The sequence below is a fragment of the Anneissia japonica genome, unplaced genomic scaffold, assembly GCF_011630105.1.
Source record: "Anneissia japonica isolate Jap-2015-1 unplaced genomic scaffold, ASM1163010v1 scaffold287834_len5846547_cov211, whole genome shotgun sequence".
In the NCBI taxonomy this organism is placed as follows: domain Eukaryota; kingdom Metazoa; phylum Echinodermata; class Crinoidea; order Comatulida; family Comatulidae; genus Anneissia; species Anneissia japonica.
The window spans coordinates 3093182-3113222 of record NW_022704992.1 but is presented as its reverse complement, the minus strand read 5'-3'; the positions used below and the strand labels follow the sequence as shown (position 1 = coordinate 3113222).

Genomic DNA, 20041 nt, shown 5'->3' with positions numbered 1-20041 from the left:
TAAAGTACTTATAACAAAAGAGAATATTTTGTGGTGTTGTGAACAGAACTTAAACATTTGTTTTTACTGGTTCCTCATAACAAATTATAATGTTGTTCGTAATATCACTGAGAGGACTACAGTATCACTGGCATGGTGGAACATTATTAACAAGAAATATTTCCTATAAAAAACGCTGCAACATCTTAAACCTTATTCAATTCTTCCATTTTGATTTTCATTGTAATATTTAAACATGGCCACCTGAGATTGGACACCGTTTCAGTTTGGTTTGTACTCCTGCTGACTACAAGTTCAACATCCGGAATAAAAACCACTGAGCCAAACTGCATTTTTACCATTATTGTTATTAATATTAATAATAAAAATAATATTTTTAACACTATCTTATTTATTTGTATTCATCAGCCTCCCCCACTATTTTGGATAGGCCTTTCTATTACTGCCGCCAGTGTGTGGATGGGTCGATTAAGCATGGGTACCGTACGATATCTCAGTAATAGTAACCCTAACCCTCTCAGCTCTCAGCGTACGGCACAGTATTTTCCGATACAATAAATGTTGAATACCCTGGCTCTACTACTCCTCCCTAGGTTGTGTCATCAGTTTCTGTGTTAATTTTTTATGGAATTGCCAATGCATAGGCTTACATTCGTAGGTACGACGATAGAGCCTAATAAACCTTTTTTTTGTGATAATTAAATTACAATTGCCCCTGACAAACACTGATATGAACTGTCTGTAAAGATAGCCAAAATAGAGGCTTTTGACCCACTCATTATTTCCATCCATAACCTGATCGCTTTATTGATTCTGTGCCAAAGAACCGTTCTTAAAAATAACAGTTCTTAAGAACTGTTCTTTCTTGTCAGTCAAAACAAGCCCAAAGTCAATAAGCACTGCTTATTAAATTGTTTTATTTTCAAATCTAATTTTTAAATTCGAGCAATTATGAGGGTTAGCTTTTAAACTTGTTAGCGTTTAAAGTTACTCTACGTACTATACAGTTAATATAATTTGTCCTATCTATAATTTGTTTTTAGTTTATAATTATCTTTTAGTTACTGTTCTACAGTTATTGCCAGTGTGTGACATTCAATTCCTTTTTATCCAAGAAAAATATATAATTTTAATTTTCAAAAACATTAATGTGGAATGGCGTATCATAAATTTAGTTAATTTTAGAGACTTAATGACAAGTACAGTAGACATAAAGGCACGTGCATGTATTTTAGCTAAATCATTTTGCAGTCCAGATTCTTAAAAAATGTAATTACTGATAAATAAACATTAATTAGTCAGAATCCTAATCTGTTTTTCTGGTCTAGTACCAGTGAGAAAAGGAGGTGAGGAGAAAATATACATTTCATCAAAGAGAGAAAAATACTTGATGTGTTTTTTGCAGTTATAGAATTTTAAGTGACTATTTATACATTAAAAGCCTTTCAAAATCCTATTGTCAGTAGGTTCTGGGGATTTGTCCCCTGGACCTCCTCAGAAGGGTTTCGAGCAATAGTAGGCCTACCCCTTATCATGCCTATTAATGGTCGGGGACATCAGCCCTCTGATTGTAGACATTCTCCCTCCCCCTCCCCCATTGGGCAATCATGCTTTACATTTGTTTAAGGGGCTGATTTTAAATAATTACCATATTTTCTCCATGGTTTAACACATACCCGAATTGTGAATATCAGTAGCTGCATATCCACAATCCCACTACCACACCCACTAGCTAAGGACAACAGAAAGAAAAATATGCATAGTATACTGTACAGTAGATGATGCTACTAAGCAGAAGAAATATGACCTAGCTCCCTGTTATTGTTATCGCACCTAGAGCGAGATGTAAACAGTCTTATAATGAGGATATTTCACCTCATTTGCATAATTGCAAGTTATATTTAACAAGATATTAGGTAAATATGCATTGGTAAAGTGTGTACAATTCATTCATAACTTTGAATATAATCTCTAAATTACAGTAGGCTATAATACCTTGCTAAGCTTGCTTTTGAAAAAAAAAAGGAAACTCAAACACCAATTTGGCTATCTTTTCATTCATTTATGAGATTTGTTTTCATGGATAAAATACATAAAACTCTATACTTTACAATTACCAATTAGCCAATAAGTGTTATTAAACGTAATTTTGTGAATACTAAAAATTGTAGTCTTGACAACATATAAGCTGATGATTTCAGATATATTTTGAAATGTTAAATTAATTTAATATATTCTCAAAGAATAAAATTAATTTGTTATTTATGAACTTCAGAAGTCTGTCAAATTGACAAGTACCACTGTTTAAAAAAACATGAAGTAGGATCAAATATCATTTACAAGACATGAGTGATGGCATAGTAGATGCATCCTCGTTGCAGCCCTGGTTAATTCTACCACCACCCACACACAAGATTGTGCTACAGTGTACAGACTATGTCAGCTCTTGATGAAACAAAGTTTATAACAAGTGTGCGGACACGATAAGAAGATTTGTCATAATTCTTTCCATACCATATCTTTAATACATACAAATACAGTAATACCAACAAAGAGAATGTGTATGTATTGTGGCAGATACAATCTGAATACATAGGCCTATGCATACTATTACACAACAAAGAGAAGCATAAACTGTACTTGGCTACACTGAATTAATAGCCTTTACAATTACATTGCTTTCACAAGTACATGCCTATTGCCATGGATACCATGAAATATTAAGTACATTCAAAGAAGAAGTGTAAAAAAAAAATCAATATAATTATTACAGTAATAATACATCTATGGTACAGTACCTATATTTCTTTCTGTAATTTTTTCCTCTATATTTACATCTTTCATTTACCATATATTTTAAAAAATAACATTTCATTACCTGTATATCATTTTCAAAAATAAATCAACAAAAATTACAAATAAATATTATTATATTTATGCAAGTTAACACTGTATCCTACAGTATATAAAATATAGTAGTATATTGTAGTAACAGAACAAATTATCATGGTCACAATAGTTTCTTCTTAAAAAAAGAAAAGAAGAAATTTGTAGAAGATTTAGAACAAAAGGATTTCTTAACAAAGAAATTAGTTGACAGCTATTCTTAGAATGATTGTCTCACTCTAACTAAATTAATCGACATGTGAAAGCTACAATCTGTTTTCGCTTCATGATGAGAATGCTGAACATTCTTTTACAAAACATCAGCCTAAGCATAGCGCATAAGGATGTAATTCAATGAAATAGACTAACTTATTAGTAGGATGCGCAATTTTTTTTTCAATATTTATCTAAACACTCTGACCACCAGGGGTTTGAAAAAATAGTATCAGCCACCGCCAAACTTTTTAGCAAATTCTAACACTTTTCTGAAGCTCGTTGAGTGTGTGTATGTGATCAGATTGACATGTAATAAATACTACAAGAACTACAAACATCTTCTTAGCTTTACAATGGTACCAAATATTTATTCTAATCTATGACCCATAACAGTAAAATGAAAGTGACTCACTTTTGGTTTTTTTTTACGCACTATTCACTCAATGAAACTGTGATAACCGGGTTTCAGTATCGCCGTGCAATATGAGGTAACTGAGAATAGGTCACAATGTAATAGCGAAACACTTATGGTCCAGACTGAATATAGTGTTCAAATTGTTAGTACATGTTGGTAATTACCCCATCTATCGGATTCCGTAAAAAAAACTGAAACACAGAGATCTGCACAAAAATTTAGGCCTAGTAATCCACCCGTGCATTTCAGAAAATAAGCCCGATTTTCGCCCAGATTTTGCAGAAAATTAATTAGGCCTTGAACCTATCTCTTAATATTAACCAATTTATATGCAGTAATTTATGATTGTGCGAACCTATATTCCTAGTGATTTTCTGCGCAAATTTGAGCTAGTTTTTGAGGTATCCTAAGTGCAATTAAATTACTTTACAGAGTATTTAAACGACATTAATTAGGCCTACCTAAGCCTATACTGTTATTTAAATCTGTAATTGAAGTACGTTTAGCTGACCATCTGCTTAAATTTGCGCCTTATGTTAAATTTTAAATATTCAGTTTTTTTCGAGGGGCCTATAAGCATTGTTTTGCTTGGCCTCTATACCCAGGAGGATCAGATTACAGAAGACTCTCTTGGGAAACAAGTAAACTTGTAAACAACATACTGTTAAAAAAAAAAGATTTAACAAGGATCACAGCATTTTAAAGGATTTTCATGTACTGCTACTCTTTTTGTCCATGAGCCAAGAATGTATTAAAGTCGACCAAAGCTAAGCTTAAAGTAGCACAGGCTAGGCAAATACAGTAGTTAACATGCCATGGGACCTGGGCCAGAGCCTAGGCTGCCTTCTATGATGAGGCATGCCTGACCCATGGACCAAGAATGATATGAATTTGTTATCATCATATATAATAAATATTAATTTTGATGCAGAATAAGTAAATTTATCCTGTCCCGTAATCCTGGTATGGTACTTGAATAACTGTTTTCATCCTATCTCATCGTATTCCAAAGACACCAATCATGTTATATGGCAGTAGGCGGCTAGGCCCTAGGCCTAAAATAATGTGCATTTTCACACCAAGTTAACCAGGAAAGGCCTGAGACTGAGAGTGCCTAGCTAGGCTAGGCTAAGCCTAGGACAACATTTTATTTTATCTAAAAAACACAATGGATCGTTACCCAATAAGCTGGAAAAACAAAACGAATGTTGTAGAAGCGCCGTAGAAGCCTACCTTTATCACATAACAGAAATTTACCAGTTAATATATGAGCAAACGGAAACAGATTTCTACCGATCGATGCAAGTCAATACAGTATGTTTCGTTTTAGTTTTGTTAAACACCTACTCTTGGTGCTGCTTGTAAAATACGGACTTTTGTGTACTGTATTCGAAGAAAATCGGTTCGCAATAGCGCGACGCCCCGTGACGTAAAAATTCACATTTATGAATCAACAAAATATTGTTAAAATTGTTTTAAAATTATATATGAAGAAAAGGTAGTAATTAGGCCTATTTTATCGAATCTATCTATAAATAATTAAATAATATTGTAGTACTCAAGACAAATTTCAATCTCGTTTTCTTTATTTCAGTTGTTATACCATGGAGGTATTTTATACCTCCATGGTTATACAAAAGCATTTTTCATTTTTATTTATTTATTTAGATAGGCCCTATACTGTACACCTTCAGATCGGTGGCACACGTTTTTAAAGTGAACTGCATCCTCCTTATAATTAAACAAATATAACAAAGTAACAGAAAATATAAGCCAATTGGGGCTATACTCAGTGTAGTCCTACAGATGGTGCCCACTCTGTAACAAATCAATATTTTATATATAAAAGAAATACTGAGAGAAAAAAATCGACCGAAAACAATGTTCAACTAGATGATAATACAAAAAAAATAGCATTGCACAGTTATCAATATCAACCACATTTTTAGAATTGTTAAAATTATTATAATAAACAATTACAAATTTATTATTATCGAATTAGGCCTACAGATCGCTCAGTAGATCTAAACGAAACTTACGAGCTTGCGCGGCTAGCTTCGGTTTATATTTATCACGTAAATATTGATGGTGTTTTTATTGTCGTAGTTTCTATGAATTTGGCGTTTACATACATTCTTACGTTCGCTTTCTGGTGCTTCCACCTTTACTATCATTTTTACTTAAATTCAACCATTTCATGCCCTCCTTGAGTCCCTTTAATGCTTGTTGTAATGATCTTAAAAGATGAGTTTCCTTGTCCGACAACATGGTGTAACCATATCCATGTCATTTACGCCCGCATTGTATTATATTTTACTTTGTGTTTGAGTTCTTCCATTATTAATATTAAGCACTTCCAGTCCTGCCAATTTGAACTTTTTCACAATTATCCATGACATCTGATACGATAGGCCTACATACGATTTTACTGTATTTTAAGTGTATAAAGTCTTATAACTTTCTTTCTGTAGGAATGTTGTAGGCTATGTATTTTGTTTATTGTCGTTTTAGGTGATCTTTAATGACAAATCTCTAGAGCATTAATTCAGTTGACTTCAAGTTTCTGGGATGGGGTACCGTACACACTAACCAAAAATTTCCTCTTAAATAGGGATTTTTGGCATGTTTTCATACAACGATGACATAAGTACATTCTTTATAAATTTTTTTTATTGACATAAAAATGAGTTACAATAGATGAAATAGAACTAATTTATAGCAATTAAAATGCCAATACCAAAAATAAGAACAGCACTGAACTTAAAAAGTCAATTTGTATATGTTCCCAATATTATTCCATGATACAATTTTGATAGGCAATTTTTGTTTAATATTGGGCTTTCTATTGGATGTATGACATGACTAGATTAACGACTTGGAAATAAGTGTGCATGTTATGGTATGGATTAAAATCCTATAATTACACGAAAAACAAACAAAAAGATTCACCTGAAGAAGTGCACTGTGTGCACGAAAGCTTGTGTACTGTCATAAATAAACTAGTCATAAAAGTACTGAATATCCTGAGTTTTATTTTCTATTACAAACAAAAAGATATCCCTGGATGGTTAAGATTATTGCTCAAAAGGTATCAAAATATATTTTGAGACTGCTGTAATTACTGTGATATAAAGAAACATAGGAGTGTTCCGTGAATAGGCCAAGGAGGGGGGTGGGGGAGAATTTCGGAAGTAGTTACGCAACGTCTGGTGGCGCCATTGAAAAAATGTTCATTTTGGCGAAGAACTATTTTGACAACATGGCAGCAAGCGGTACACATGCGTCAACAACATCATCTCCTGCAAGACCTGGCTCCGTTGCAGGAATCTTTGAAAGTATGAGCTATGGACCAGCTCCGGAAGCTGAAGGTGCTGCTCAGGTGATTATTATACATGTATATGTCTTATACCTGATTAAATGATACCGTGACATGCAGTGTATGGATCGAACTGTGGTTCGGATGGAACTCAGCGTAAGCCGTAGCCTGGCCTAACTAGGGCCTAGGCCTGGCCTATTTACTGCCCTCAGTCAGTCCATGGAATTGCCAGAGACTAGCGAAATTTGTTAGGGTAGCCTTAGAACGCTAGCCTGTCTGTCTAGTCTGTCTAGCCTAGGGCATAGGCTAGGCTCTTGGTAAGCTCGGTTTCCATAAAATTGCTCACCTTATCGGCGACAGCTGTGTCGGGAAGGTTGAACCTGGTTCAACTTTGCCAATTGCATTAGCAGACGAATCAGGGTGCATTGCTACTGTAGCTTCCCTGACGCAATCGGGAAGTCACCCTGATTCGTCCGCAATGCAATCGGCAAAGTTGAACCATACGTTACTGTTCTGTTTTGTATGTAAAAGAAAAACAATTAGAATTGCTGGAATAAAAAAAATGTATAAGTAGGACTATATGGTATTGGTGTGTATGTATGTGCGTTTGTGTATATACAGTATATACATGTGCATGTGTGTAAGAACAATTTTGGAATGAGATGTATATTAACATATTCGATGAATTACATTTTGGGACCTAAAAGAAAAAGAATATATTAATGTATTTTTTTAGAAATTAATAAAAGTTTAAAAGATGAGTTCAAAAAATTACAGTCAGCCATTGCGGACTGACCCTTTTTAAGTGCAACTTAGTTTTAATTTTTATACTTTAATGTCATTGATGACAGAAAAAAAAAATCAAAATGTAACAAAAAGAGATAGAAATAAAGGTGGGTGAAATTGCTACGAAAGAGAAAAAAAAAAAGTTGAACCAGCTTTAACCATCCCGAGCGATTCTATGGAAACTGAGCTTAACAGAGTGCGCTGGTGCAATGCGCCCTCACCAACGAAAAGTTAAAATCAAAGTTTTCTTTCTTGCATGCATTCAGATTGATAGCATTTTCGTAATCTCTTGAGGTGTCACTCTCAGTCTTTGAGATCAAGTGCGATCCATGGACTGTGGGTATGCAGCTGATGCCGAACTTCTCCAAACATAACACACATTGCTCTAATTGCCTCGGATGGGACATTGTCATTAAGCCATTGATTCTTTGTGCGTATAGTACATGTAACATATGGACAAAAAAATAACTCTGTTGCTACTCTGTTCAAAAGATTAGGGAATTGTCTCCCGATGTAATGACCATGATACTGTAGGTACTGCACTGCAGCCGTTATTGGTCCCCATGGGCCTCGGCCTAATCCAAATTTCTTTCTACTCAACAAGGACCATATCATGCATTTATATTTTTAGGTAACACTAGGCTTATAAAACAATAGTAGGCCTACAACATGTAGTTAATTATTTTCCCAGGCATGGATGGAAAAGCATAAGAAAAGCTTTGGTCATTTCATTGGCAATAAGTGGGTGAAGCCAGCCGGCCGGAAGACTTACACTTCAAAATCGCCTGCCACTGGGGAAGTCCTTACAGAAACAATTCAGGGAGAGGAGGAAGATATAGAGCTTGCTGTGACGGCTGCTCGCAAAGCTTTTGAATCTTGGAGCACGTTGTCATGTGATGTACGAGCACGATACCTCTACAGGTTTGTCCTGCTTGATTGTTGCACCAAAATTAAAATGTTATTGTTGAATATAAACAGTGTAGTAATGGGATGGTTAAAATTCTTTAAATGTATATAATTAGGAAGAAATTAAATACATTTTATTTTTGGAGATTTCAAGGCAGCAGCATGTGTAATAAAATAAAGAAAAACTATTTTTTGCTGGCAGAAATATTATTTTTATTTGGAATCATCATTATTTGTGGGTGGCGAGTTTGCTAAACATGGTGGTATAAAAAAAGTCTTGCCTAATCAATAAATCATTGAGTTGCAAAAATGTGATTTTTTGAAAATATTTGGTACAAACTTGCTACAGTAGTAGGATATGGGATGGCCTATAAGGAGGTGACTGCATTTACTGTTATAACAGCCTAATGGGTGTTCAATCCTTAGAAATCTAGAAATAAAACTATTGTTTAATCAAGCATGAAATAATAATATAATGGAATGTGGAGTTTTGAGTTGGGCATGGAGTAAAATTGTGATGTATGAATACTAAAATTAATAAAATTAATTAATTTAAAGGTAAAACCATATTTGAAAACTATTTAAGTACAAATTTTTAAATTTAAGTTAGATTCATTTAATATTATTAGTAAAATCTAAACTTATTCCAATAAACATCATTGAAATTAAATATTTGTATATCAAATAATTTTTTTCTTTACTTTATTTTACAAACTGTGTTGCTTGTATTTATATTTTTCAACAATGTTTCTATAGAGTTGCTCTAACAGCAAGCTGATAAAAGCGGCCCTCAAACAAGTATAAAAAATTAGAAAGAAAAACTGTAATACATTTTACATTTACAATGTTTTCATTTAATTTTTAGGTTTTCTATTATGACAGACCTAAAAATCTCAGAATGTGTAATGAGAGTGTATAAAAATATCACGCAGATATTGTTACAATTGTGGCAAAGACAAGCCAAACCAGTCACTCGTTGCAAAAATAGATTTTGAGTTATTAACACAGTGTTAATGAGTAAAATAAGAGCTATAAAATGGTAAAAAAATCATTCAAATCAGACATTTCCTTATCAAGTTACAAGCGTTTAACCACACAGCTGTTTAAAGAACAATATATGAGAAATTAACCGTCCAAGTTTATGATTTCAGGTATTTCTCATGCAGAAACTATCTTTAAATCCAAAAAAATATTGTTTTAACATTGAAAATGGGGAAAATAACAGCATAGAATGATGTGTAGATATATAAAGGTTAGTTTAGTGCAATAAAATAGATTTTTTAAAATTTGACATTCCAGCATGTTTTGGCCATTTTCTCTGAAACACGATTTGTGACGAGTGACTGGTTTGGCTTGTCTTTGCCACAATTGAAAATCAATACAAACTTGACAAACAAGATATGATAATAATTCTGATTTGTATATAAATAGGTATTCAATCCACTTCAATTAAATTTCAAATCAAAAGGTATAGTAGAACACATTTTTCATTTTGAATCACCAACAAAGGATACCGCACTAAACACTTTGATGTAGAAATTATTGTAATTGATAAATTTTCAGCTCCAACGTAGACATTTCTTGATTTTGATCAATAACTCATTCTCCACCACTCTGATCCTCTCCCATTCTTCTACCACAATTTCTCTTTATTAAATTATAAATAAAGCAGCAGCTTTAACATGATGCTTGCTTATTGATGATGGGGCTACAGTACGTTGATTAAATTTGAGTTAGTAGAGGTGTAATCCAGTATGCCAACATTCTCCTTCAGAATTCATACATCACCTTAGTACTTCACCAATTCATATCCAGACATTCAACACAAATTGTAACTCCTAAGATGTTTCAGTACCTGTTTTTGTACATGTTGTTCATTTTTATTGATTTTCTTTATGATAGTTCTGTAATAATATACTGTATTTAATTATCTTTATATTTTCATTTCATATTATTATACCTTATAGGTAGACCTGTGTTTGCACACATTTTATAACAAATTATAATAATTTTTAATTTTGTTTTAATCAGAAGGTTTGTATATCGGGGTCCCAAGTCTCTTGGAACTCGCGGGAGTCTCCCGGAAATCGGAGCGATCTCCCACACTCCCGCGAGCAAGCAAAAATCTCCCGCAAATGCACTCATCTCCATCAAATTTAGTATAAAGGAAGCTAATATAGGTTTTTCAACTACCACATGACTAAGAAACCAATCATTTCATCAGAAAACTGATTCGGAAAGTAGATTTACAGTGTAACGTTGCCTTTTTCGGGCTTCGGTGCCTATTCTTAAAAATTTGCTCACCTTAGCATCCATGCTGGGACTGAGGTGGGCGTGGCCCTTTTTCTAGCACCTCCCCTATGTCATTAACTAGAACTCCCGGAAATAGTTTCTCCAAACTTAGAACCCCTAGTATGTTTTGCTACTCCTGTCAGAGCATGCCATTAAACACAAATTATTAGAAGTTTGTGTTTACTAGGTCATCTGTTTCCATTTGTTTCCCTCTTCATTTCTTTTCCAGCATCCCTCCTCCATTTGATGTTTGGCCAGTAAGTCGTTCCTTATCTTGTGATGTTGTGTTAAATGGGGCTTCTTTGTAACAACACAAAATAATAAATAATAATATAAGCGAGACAGATTATGTGGTGTCCCTATTGAGTTGATGCCTCTAGGGGAGACTTGGTCAATTACAGATGAAAATGCTTTGCTCATTCCGAACAGTAGATACTAAACACAATAATTTTGTAGTTCAAATTTTGTATTAAAATATATTTGTTTTATAATCCACCAGTGTTGCAAGACATGTACAAAAACACCACAGGTTACTCAGCGTAGTTGAATCTCTCGACAACGGCAAGTCCATCAGGGAAACCCGAGACTGTGATATTCCGTTAGTTGTGCGTCATTTTTATCATCATGCAGGATGGGCAGAATTGATGGATTCAGAAATGAGCAACTGGAAACCTGTAGGTAAGTAAACAAATTACTAATGCCATTTAAAAAAAATATTCATATTGTTTATTATGTTAAACATATGAGAGAATAACTTCAGTTAAGACCACATTGTTGTAAATGGAGGAATTAAAAAGAAAAAAAAAAATTATATGCTGTATTTTTTGGCACTACAGATGAAATGAAATGACAGTCATTTCAAAATATTTTCAGTTGTCAAAATTAATGTTAAATTAACAGTGTTCTTTATTTTCACATTCCTTTGTTAAGGCGTTGTCGGTGCTATTGTTCCATGGAATTTTCCTCTGATGTTGCTGACATGGAAAGTGTGCCCGGCTCTTGCAATGGGAAACACCGTGGTGCTGAAGCCTGCAACCTATACACGTCTCAGTGCCTTGCTCTTTGCTGAGATATGTGCCGAGGCTGGCCTTCCACCAGGAGTCTTCAACGTAGTTACTGGCAATGGGGCATTTGGCAGTAAGCTAGCCCTTCATCCAAAGGTCGATAAAGTAGGCTTCACTGGTTCTACACAGGTACATACATTTATTACCATGTGTTTGTGTTTAGTGCATGTGTGTGGGTGTCTATCTCAGTCATTATCTGTTGTGTATTTCTGATTTAATTTAGTATTTATAAAAGCCAATACAAGTAAAATCTAATTTTCAAAAAGAATTATATAACGTTCACCTCACTCATTTTAATTAAAATGTTTTTCACATTTCTTTAGGTTGGACAGATATTGAGGCGATTGACTGCCGGCTCAGGCAAGAAATTATCCCTGGAACTTGGGGGTAAGTCTCCAGTTGTGGTGTTTGATTCCGCAGATCTTGACAGCACAGTGGAAGGCATTGTCGATGCTATTGTATATATATATACATATATGTATATATATATATATATATATATATATATACACGTATATATACTTCTAAAAGTCGTGTATCATGCATAGGAACGTTGACGCCTGCAAGGCTCTGGTTTTGTATGTTTTGGGTCTTGTTTTTTTTGGGTGTTTTGGGTCTGCATGAATTGTTCTTTTAAATAGTGTTTATTTTATAGAAATTTGTTTGAGTATTAGTCAAGTTTTGAATATTTAATTCGTTGGATATCAGCAATGTGGGGTTTGAGAAAATAACTTCCAAAGATTCTAAAATCAATAGTGTATTATTATTATTTGTATTTTATAATCAATTTTAATAATACTTTCCAGTTAGATTTAGTGACTGATATTTTTCAGAAATGTTCTTCAATAGATCTTCTTTTATAAAATTCAAAAATGTGAAAATGTTTAAAATTCTGATTCTGTTGTGGCCGCTTGTGGGAAATTTTGAATTGCGACAAACGGTGGATTTTGCCAGAACCAGTCACATATACAGTATATGAATGTACCTAGGTCTCACACTTGTTCTTATATAAATATAAATCTATATTTTGGGGGATTTATAGTAATTCTTTAGATTGGGCTGCATTAAGTACCTAAAATATTTTTCTTAATACCTGTGCAGGTGTGCAGTGCTGGGTCTCGCCTCCTTGTGCAAGAGACAGTCATAGAGGAGCTTGTTGACAAATTGAAAGCAAGAATGAAGCACCTCAGGCTAGGCCACTCATTGGACAAAGCTATTGACATGGGACCTATTGTTGACCCTTCTCAGAAGAAGTCTATCAGTGATTATGTTGAAGCAGCCAGGAAGGAAGGTGCAGAGGTCAGTATTTGCTTACATCTATTAAAACAGTGATATATTTTACTGTAATGAGTAAGAGGGTTTGTAGTTAAGAGAGTAGACACTAACAAGTTTGTTTTAGAGATAATGTTCTTGAGTGTGAAACAAGTGCAGTACATCCAATTAACATCTCGACGAGATTTGATTGACAGATAAACCGACTAATCAGCGAGCTTCATTTATAGTCATGTTAAAAAACTTTTTCTTGGACATTTTAATTTCCTTAGACAGCTGGTTTAAACGCGAAACATAACGTGAACCTAGGCCTAGATGTCTATGCTTGGTTATAGATACCCAGATTTACACAAGCAGTGCGCATCATTGACTTGGCCTTCGTCGACAACAAGGTTGACTGAATGCGGCTTTTCCCTCTTCCTTTGGGAGTGAAATACAGAGGCTTTTACAACAATTTCCCCGCCACCTTCCATGAAATAGATTAACACTATGAATATATGATTCATTTGCATACCGCCTACCCTGAATTCTCTTTCTTAAAGAAGGTTGATAGCAAAGAAAATCTACGCCAACTCGGCAAGTCCAGCTGCCCTCGTCTAAGGTTTTCGTGACTTTGTGGGCGGGGCTTCGCGTCCTTGTCAACATGTCAATTACAGCTTGCCAATTACAAAATGGAAATGGTGAGGATCCGTAGCGTGGTAGTTAAAATTCGTGTCCTTAAATACCAGGAGCTTGGTTTTGAATCCTCAGACACAGGTAAAAACAACTCCACTGCTTATTAAGTCTTATTATGAAACTTTGGTTGAGGACAAATACAGAGATGTATTGATGGTGGGAGGAGGTGGACGGGGTCAACCAGCTTCAAAGTTTTCCACCCAGTCTCAAATTTCATGGCCCTCCACCCACCTTTATTAACCCCTTGCCCATCCTTTAAATCCACTCTTATTATTTAGAGTTTACAAATGTCATCCCCCACCCACCCTTAAAATGTCTATCAACTAAATTTAGTTTTCTATACCTACAACCCTGCAAATTCTTCTCATGATTTGAACCCAGCCTCCTAAATGAAAGGCTAGTATTTTAATGAAAAAAACACTAAGATTCTACTCCAGACATACCAACTTTTAATTCATTATTCTATCTATACTCTATACAGGTTTACCAGGTGCCTGGGTGTTTGCCCAATGGAGGTTGTTACTACCCTCCCACTCTTATCACCAAAGTTCAAACGTCATCCACTGTTGTCATGGAAGAGGTAGGATGTTTAACTTTTTAAAATCTTAAAACTTGAGTACAAGCCATCGCATTGTGTTAATGGTTGCGAGACTGAAGTGTTGAACTAGTCATAACTTTGAAATCGCAATGGCCTGAACTGGGAAACTACCCTCTGAAATAATATATATAAATAAATAAATTTAATTATGATACTAGTGTTCAATTTTTATTTAGGCACAGCTGAAGTAACAGAAACACATAATTGCCTGCAATAGCTGTCAAAATACATGGTAAAGTATTTCTGTATTCTTTGCCTTATCAGATATTTGGTCCTGTACTTGTTGTATTGCCATTCAGAACTGCCAAGGAGGCTATCGCCATGGGCAACAACACAAATTATGGACTGGCAGCCAGTGTTTGGACTGAGAATATTTCCTTGGCAATGGAAGTGGCACTTAGCCTCAAAGCAGGAGCTGTTTGGATTAATTCACATAACATGTTTGATGCTGCGGCTGGATTTGGAGGTTATAAGCATAGTGGATATGGCAGAGATGGTGGAAAAGAGGTATTTTCATTTGGATTTAATTTTAAAAATTAAAAATGTTTAAATAAAATGTTGTGTAGTATAATACTGATATTATAATTAATATAACTATATTAATTATTCTGATTTTAAATTAAATTTATCCCATATTGCTTAGCTTAAAAATTGCTTAAAATTATAAAGTCGATTGTACGTTGGCGCCATCTAAGGACGATTTTTAAGCCAAGAATTTGCCAAGATTGGGTAATAAATCAGTTTAAGATATTTATTAGGGACATCTTAACTTTCTTGACTTAAGACATTTGCTAAGCTAAGATTGATAAATCCCGGGCCAGTTAGCTGTTGCTAAATTTTAAACTGAGTAATTAGCATGAATGTGGCAGTATTGTATACTTTAGTTCTGGGATGCTGTAATACTTTGTTTTGGCAATAGTGAGTCAATTGCAGTAAATGCCCAATAATTTTTAAGGTTATAGTGTACTAGGGAAAGTAAAATAGAGAGAAAGAATAAAAGAAAAGAAAAGAAAGAACTAAAACCAAAAGAAAGAAAATGAAAGAAAAGAAAAGTAAATATTAGAAAGAAAAAGGAATGAAAAGAACGAATTATAAGAAAGAAAAAGAAAGGTTATTCAAAGCAACCTAAGAAATGGTAAAAAGAAAGAAAAGGACAAGAAAGAAAGAATCAGGATATGACAGAAACGATAAGATAAGATAAAATGAGATATGTATGAAAAAGCATAAGAAAACAAAAGGAAAGAAAAGAAATAAAGTAAATACAAGAAAAATCAAGGTTACAAAGGAAACAAAGAAAAAGAACAAAGATAAGGAAATATTACAAAGGTAATTTAAGCTAAAGAAGTAATGCATAAGGAGGCATTAGAAAGAAAGGGGAAAGGAAAGAAAAGGTAATTAAAAGGAAAAGGGAGATGAAAGAAAGAAAAGGTAGGTAAATAGGAATCACGGAAAGATAAGGAAGCATAGAATGAAAGTAAAAGAGAAGATAAGTAAGTAATTAGACGGTTAGCTAATACTAAAATAGAAAACAAGCAACGTGAAAGTGAAATATAAGGTCAGCTAACATATTTTTTCCCTCTAGGGTGTTTCTTTTGTTTTGCACTGTTGAAGCTTGTCAAATACTGTGATAGTCAATGACAACCACTTGTTCTGTCGATTCAGAACGGTTAAGAACTTTATTTTATTATTATAATTATATTAAAAAGTCAATTATCCTGTTTTGGTCACTGATGCTTGCTTTGGCATGGCAAGCCCAATATACATTATGAAGGAGGAAGGGTCTGACACACATTGTAGTAACTCACAACTTTCACATCGCTGCAAACTTTTTTTTAGGTGGGGAAAACGAGCTGCACACAACAGGGCTCAGATTGTCTACTACATGGCTGAGAACCTAGAATTGAGACGGGACGAGGTTTCAAAGAGAATGGCAAATGCAACAGGTAGGACTCAAGAGGAGACTCTACAGGAGGTGGACTTGGCCATTAGGAGGTTGTTTTACTGGGGAGCATATGCTGACAAGTATGGTGGTACAGTTCAAGTAAGTTATCATTGTCAATTAATGATGAAGTGTTTTGATGAAAGACATGAGCTTTAGCTGCATGCAGTATATGTAGATGCCGCAATGCATGTATAAAGTCATCTATCCATAAAATCACTAAACTGGCATTTCAGCAATCAATACATTACATATACCTGACGCTACAGAAAGTTGCTGACAATATGTAGCGATTTTCTGGAAACCAGGGTTTCGATAGTCTCGACCAAATTTACCACCCCCTTGAAGTTAAATGCATTTTCTTATTTGGACAGCTTCCAGGCTTTATATAATTTATATTATTTTGTTTTATTACCTTACAGGAAACCCTGCTTTATGGTGCCACAGTCAAGATCCATGAACCTATGGGAGTGATAGGTATTGCATGTCCAGATCAATACCCCCTCCTATCATTTGTGTCCCTGTTTGCCCCAGCAGTCGTGAGGGGTAACACGGTTGTCGTCATACCCAGTGAAAAATATCCCATAGCGGCCTTAGATTTCTATCAGGTAATTGTTATATATTTATTTGTCATTTAATATGGTCTACCTGATTTTTAGATTACTACAAGCCGGCCTTATTAATTTTACAGGACTTATAAATTATAGTTGGTGGGTATCTTGATATAGCCAATTTAATAAATGATTAGACAATTCAATATTATTACATTATTGAAACATAAGAGAGAGGCACTACTGATGTGTCAATATTTATTTACCATACTGCTTTGGTCGTTAAGATGTTTGTTTTTGAAGTGCTATGTTAATAAATTATTTTTTATTCTCTCAACTCTCGCAACTAAAGCCAGGCACAAACTGCGCAGGCTGTCTGTGAACGCTTGAAGACATCTGCTGATTTGTTAAGGCCAACTCAAACAGCGCCGTACGATGCAGCTTGAAGCGATTCATCGTCGGGGACAGTCTTGAGCCGTCGTGAGAAATATTAAACATGTTATTCTACGACGCGACTGGCCCCAAAGCAAACCATCGCGTCTGAGTTTAACTCACCCAGACCCGACGCGACAACAAATCGTGTCGAGCTGCGTTGTATGACGCCGTCTGAGTTGGCCTTTAGTGGCAGTCTAAGCGGAGTGTCTGTAAATTAAATCTTTTGCATGCACCTTGTTGCGTTGTGCTCTTCAGAGCAGCTCCACTTCCTGTGTGATGAACAGTACCTTGTTAAGCAAGACTTTTTTATACCTTGTTTCGCGAAGTTATTTATTTTAAGATCGTCAGAAAAAAATTTAAAAATTTTGTTTTCTTATTTAGTGAATGGTTTTGCCAAAAAAAAATATCTTATTTTTATTTTATTTTTTTTTTATTTTTGGAGATTTTAAGGCAGCAACGGGCAAAAAATAAAATTGTAGGTTTACAGGTTCAATAAACAAAGTATAAGCCTGGTTCTCACGAGAGCCCTAGTATCCGGATCGGGAGCTGCGTGAGAACGCCCGATCCGTTAGTGGTATCCGGATACGCTAATGGTTAGCAAGTGCTATCGGTTAGCAAGTTGAGGGCATTTCTATCATCAACCAATCACACATACGCGTTTACAATTTCCAGTTTCTTATTGGCCAGTGATTCGATCATCATATTGTTGGTATCCGGATCGGGATTTTCCCGCCTGGACGCACGGCAGCTAACGGTCAGCAGGATCCGGATCCTGCTAACCGTTAGCTGCTGTGTGAGAACATAGCCATAAAAAAAGTCGGACCTTACCACCGGACTAGTACCCTACATTAATTTTTTTTAAAAAGAACTACTAAAAGTTCAACCTGTTTATTTTCTTACACCAGGTTTTTGAAACATCGGATCTACCAGCTGGTGTGGTAAACATCGTAACAGGCGATCATTCCCACCTCACAAAATACCTTGCAGAGCATCAAGACATCCAGGCCATGTGGTACTTTGGCACGACCTTCGGCTCCAAGTATGTGGAACACATCTCCGCCGAGAATCTGAAGCGTACGTGGGTTGACTACGGTGTGGCCCGGGACTGGACTAACAAAGAACAAGGGCAGGGGGAGGAGTTTTTGTACCAGTGTACTCAGGTGAAGAACGTTTGGATACCAATGGGAGAGACATTTGCCAATTAGTTCTTTGATAACTAATTCTTTGTAGCAATAATTATGGATTTTTATTGGTCAAGTGGATTTTTTGTTTAAACAAATTTTATGTGTCATTTTAGTTGTCCTGAAAAACAAAACCACTGTCCCAGGTGCCAAAATCAATTATGTATTCAATAATATATAAATATTCTTTTAACTGATAAGAATTATGGGTCATTGAGGTGGTGCTATTTAATAGACCTTAATTCTGTGAATTTTTAAAGATTTTTATTTGTTTTTCTTTTAAATTCATTTGAGCTAATTTAATTTTAATTTTTAAATTTACTGGGAGAGATTTGCTGTGAATTACTTTCAGTATTATACCCAAATTGAATTCATGAAAAACTACATTGATTTATTACAGTAATAACTTTTAAATTAGGAACTATTACCAAAGAAAACTATTATCTTGAGCATTTTGAGCTCCAGTTGGCGCTATAGCTGATGACGCTTTTGGCCATATAAATACTTGCTCTTCACTAACCAAAGCATTGTGATAGTTCTTACGTTTCAACTAATTAAGCTTGAAAAGATTTTTAATTCCAAGCCGCAATGGCAATACCCCCACCATTTGTGGCATGCCCCACGATTCCACAGTTATTTTCTCCTCGCTTAAACCTGATTAGAATTTAACATTTGTTTGGTTTTTAAAAAAATTTTATTTTCATTAATATTGTTTACTTTTTGTGGTTTTGTTATGAGAAATAAATTGTTAATATTTTAAAGCACAGATAATCAATTATTCCATTATGTTATGTTTAGGACTGTTTTTTTATGTTTTCTTCCAACATTAGTTGTAAAACACCTGCACATTCAGGGTTTGAAAAATATTGAAATAAACCAAAATTACATTTAATAGCCTTTATTGTACATTTATGGTTTAAGCTGAAATGCTATATAAATATCAAATTTCAATAAAAATATTCCAGAAACTAGTATTCCAGTTTGTTATGTTCTTTATTGCAATATTGTATATTACTTTTTAACTGCAATAAATGCTCAGATATTTCAAAGGAAATTAAGAACGCTAAATATTACAACAGTATATTAGCATTTTTAAAATCAACATGTATGGTACAGTGGACATTGCATGATTTAAAAAGCTGAAATTAATAGGTTGTAACTAATAACACAGTGTTTAATGCTTCATTGTAAAGTGGACAATGTATTGAGAAATGTTTCAACAACTTTTTTAACATAGCAATTGCCGGATTGATTGACAGGGGTCTCAAGAAATAATTTAATTTTGTTTTGCTGCTTGTGCTGATACTAATCGAAACAGAATTCTGTTTGACAATTGATAATAAAGGGGTAATACAATAGTAGAAGATTAGATATTTTTCTTACTGATAAGCTTTTGTGTGTATATATTATATATTCTATATATTACATATTGTATGTGTGGATATATTAATATATCTATAGTGTTTTACTTGATATTTAGTGTGTATGTATGTGTGTGTATGCTGTCTC

At 34.4% G+C, this 20041-nt stretch overlaps 2 protein-coding genes across 4 annotated transcripts in view; one reads left to right on the top strand and one right to left on the bottom strand.

The window, feature by feature from the left end:
- Positions 1-4892, bottom strand: part of LOC117104844 (synaptotagmin-1-like) — a 40045-nt gene extending 35153 nt beyond the window's left edge. For 2 of the 3 annotated variants that reach the window (XM_033245680.1, XM_033245684.1), the window contains exon 1: positions 4751-4892. The gene's annotated coding sequence lies outside the window, so the exon portion shown is untranslated. Of the gene's footprint in view, positions 1-4697 lie in introns of all 3 variants that reach the window. The other variant, XM_033245683.1, reaches the window with a different exon arrangement.
- Positions 4893-6761: 1869 nt separating this feature from the next.
- On the top strand, positions 6762-19893 carry LOC117104995 (aldehyde dehydrogenase family 16 member A1-like). The gene is made up of 11 exons (XM_033245975.1): positions 6762-6896; positions 8311-8540; positions 11317-11495; positions 11748-12010; positions 12205-12349; positions 12975-13180; positions 14310-14408; positions 14691-14933; positions 16132-16467; positions 16788-16973; positions 18257-19893. The coding sequence occupies exons 1-11, from the start codon at positions 6777-6779 to the stop codon at positions 18554-18556; spliced, it is 2307 nt and encodes a 768-aa protein (XP_033101866.1). The 5' UTR covers positions 6762-6776; the 3' UTR covers positions 18557-19893.
- The last annotated feature ends 148 nt before the right edge of the window (positions 19894-20041 follow it).

What these genes read in the sequence shown, in the direction of transcription:
- LOC117104995 (XM_033245975.1), top strand. Translation starts at nt 6,777, where the DNA reads ATGGCAGCAAGCGGTACACATGCGTCAACAACATCATCTCCTGCAAGA. An exon ending in GCTTCACTGGTTCTACACAG is followed by an intron (nt 12,011 to 12,204) that starts GTACATACATTT and finishes ACATTTCTTTAG; the next exon opens with GTTGGACAGATATTGAGGCG. An exon ending in CGGCCTTAGATTTCTATCAG is followed by an intron (nt 16,974 to 18,256) that starts GTAATTGTTATA and finishes TTCTTACACCAG; the next exon opens with GTTTTTGAAACATCGGATCT.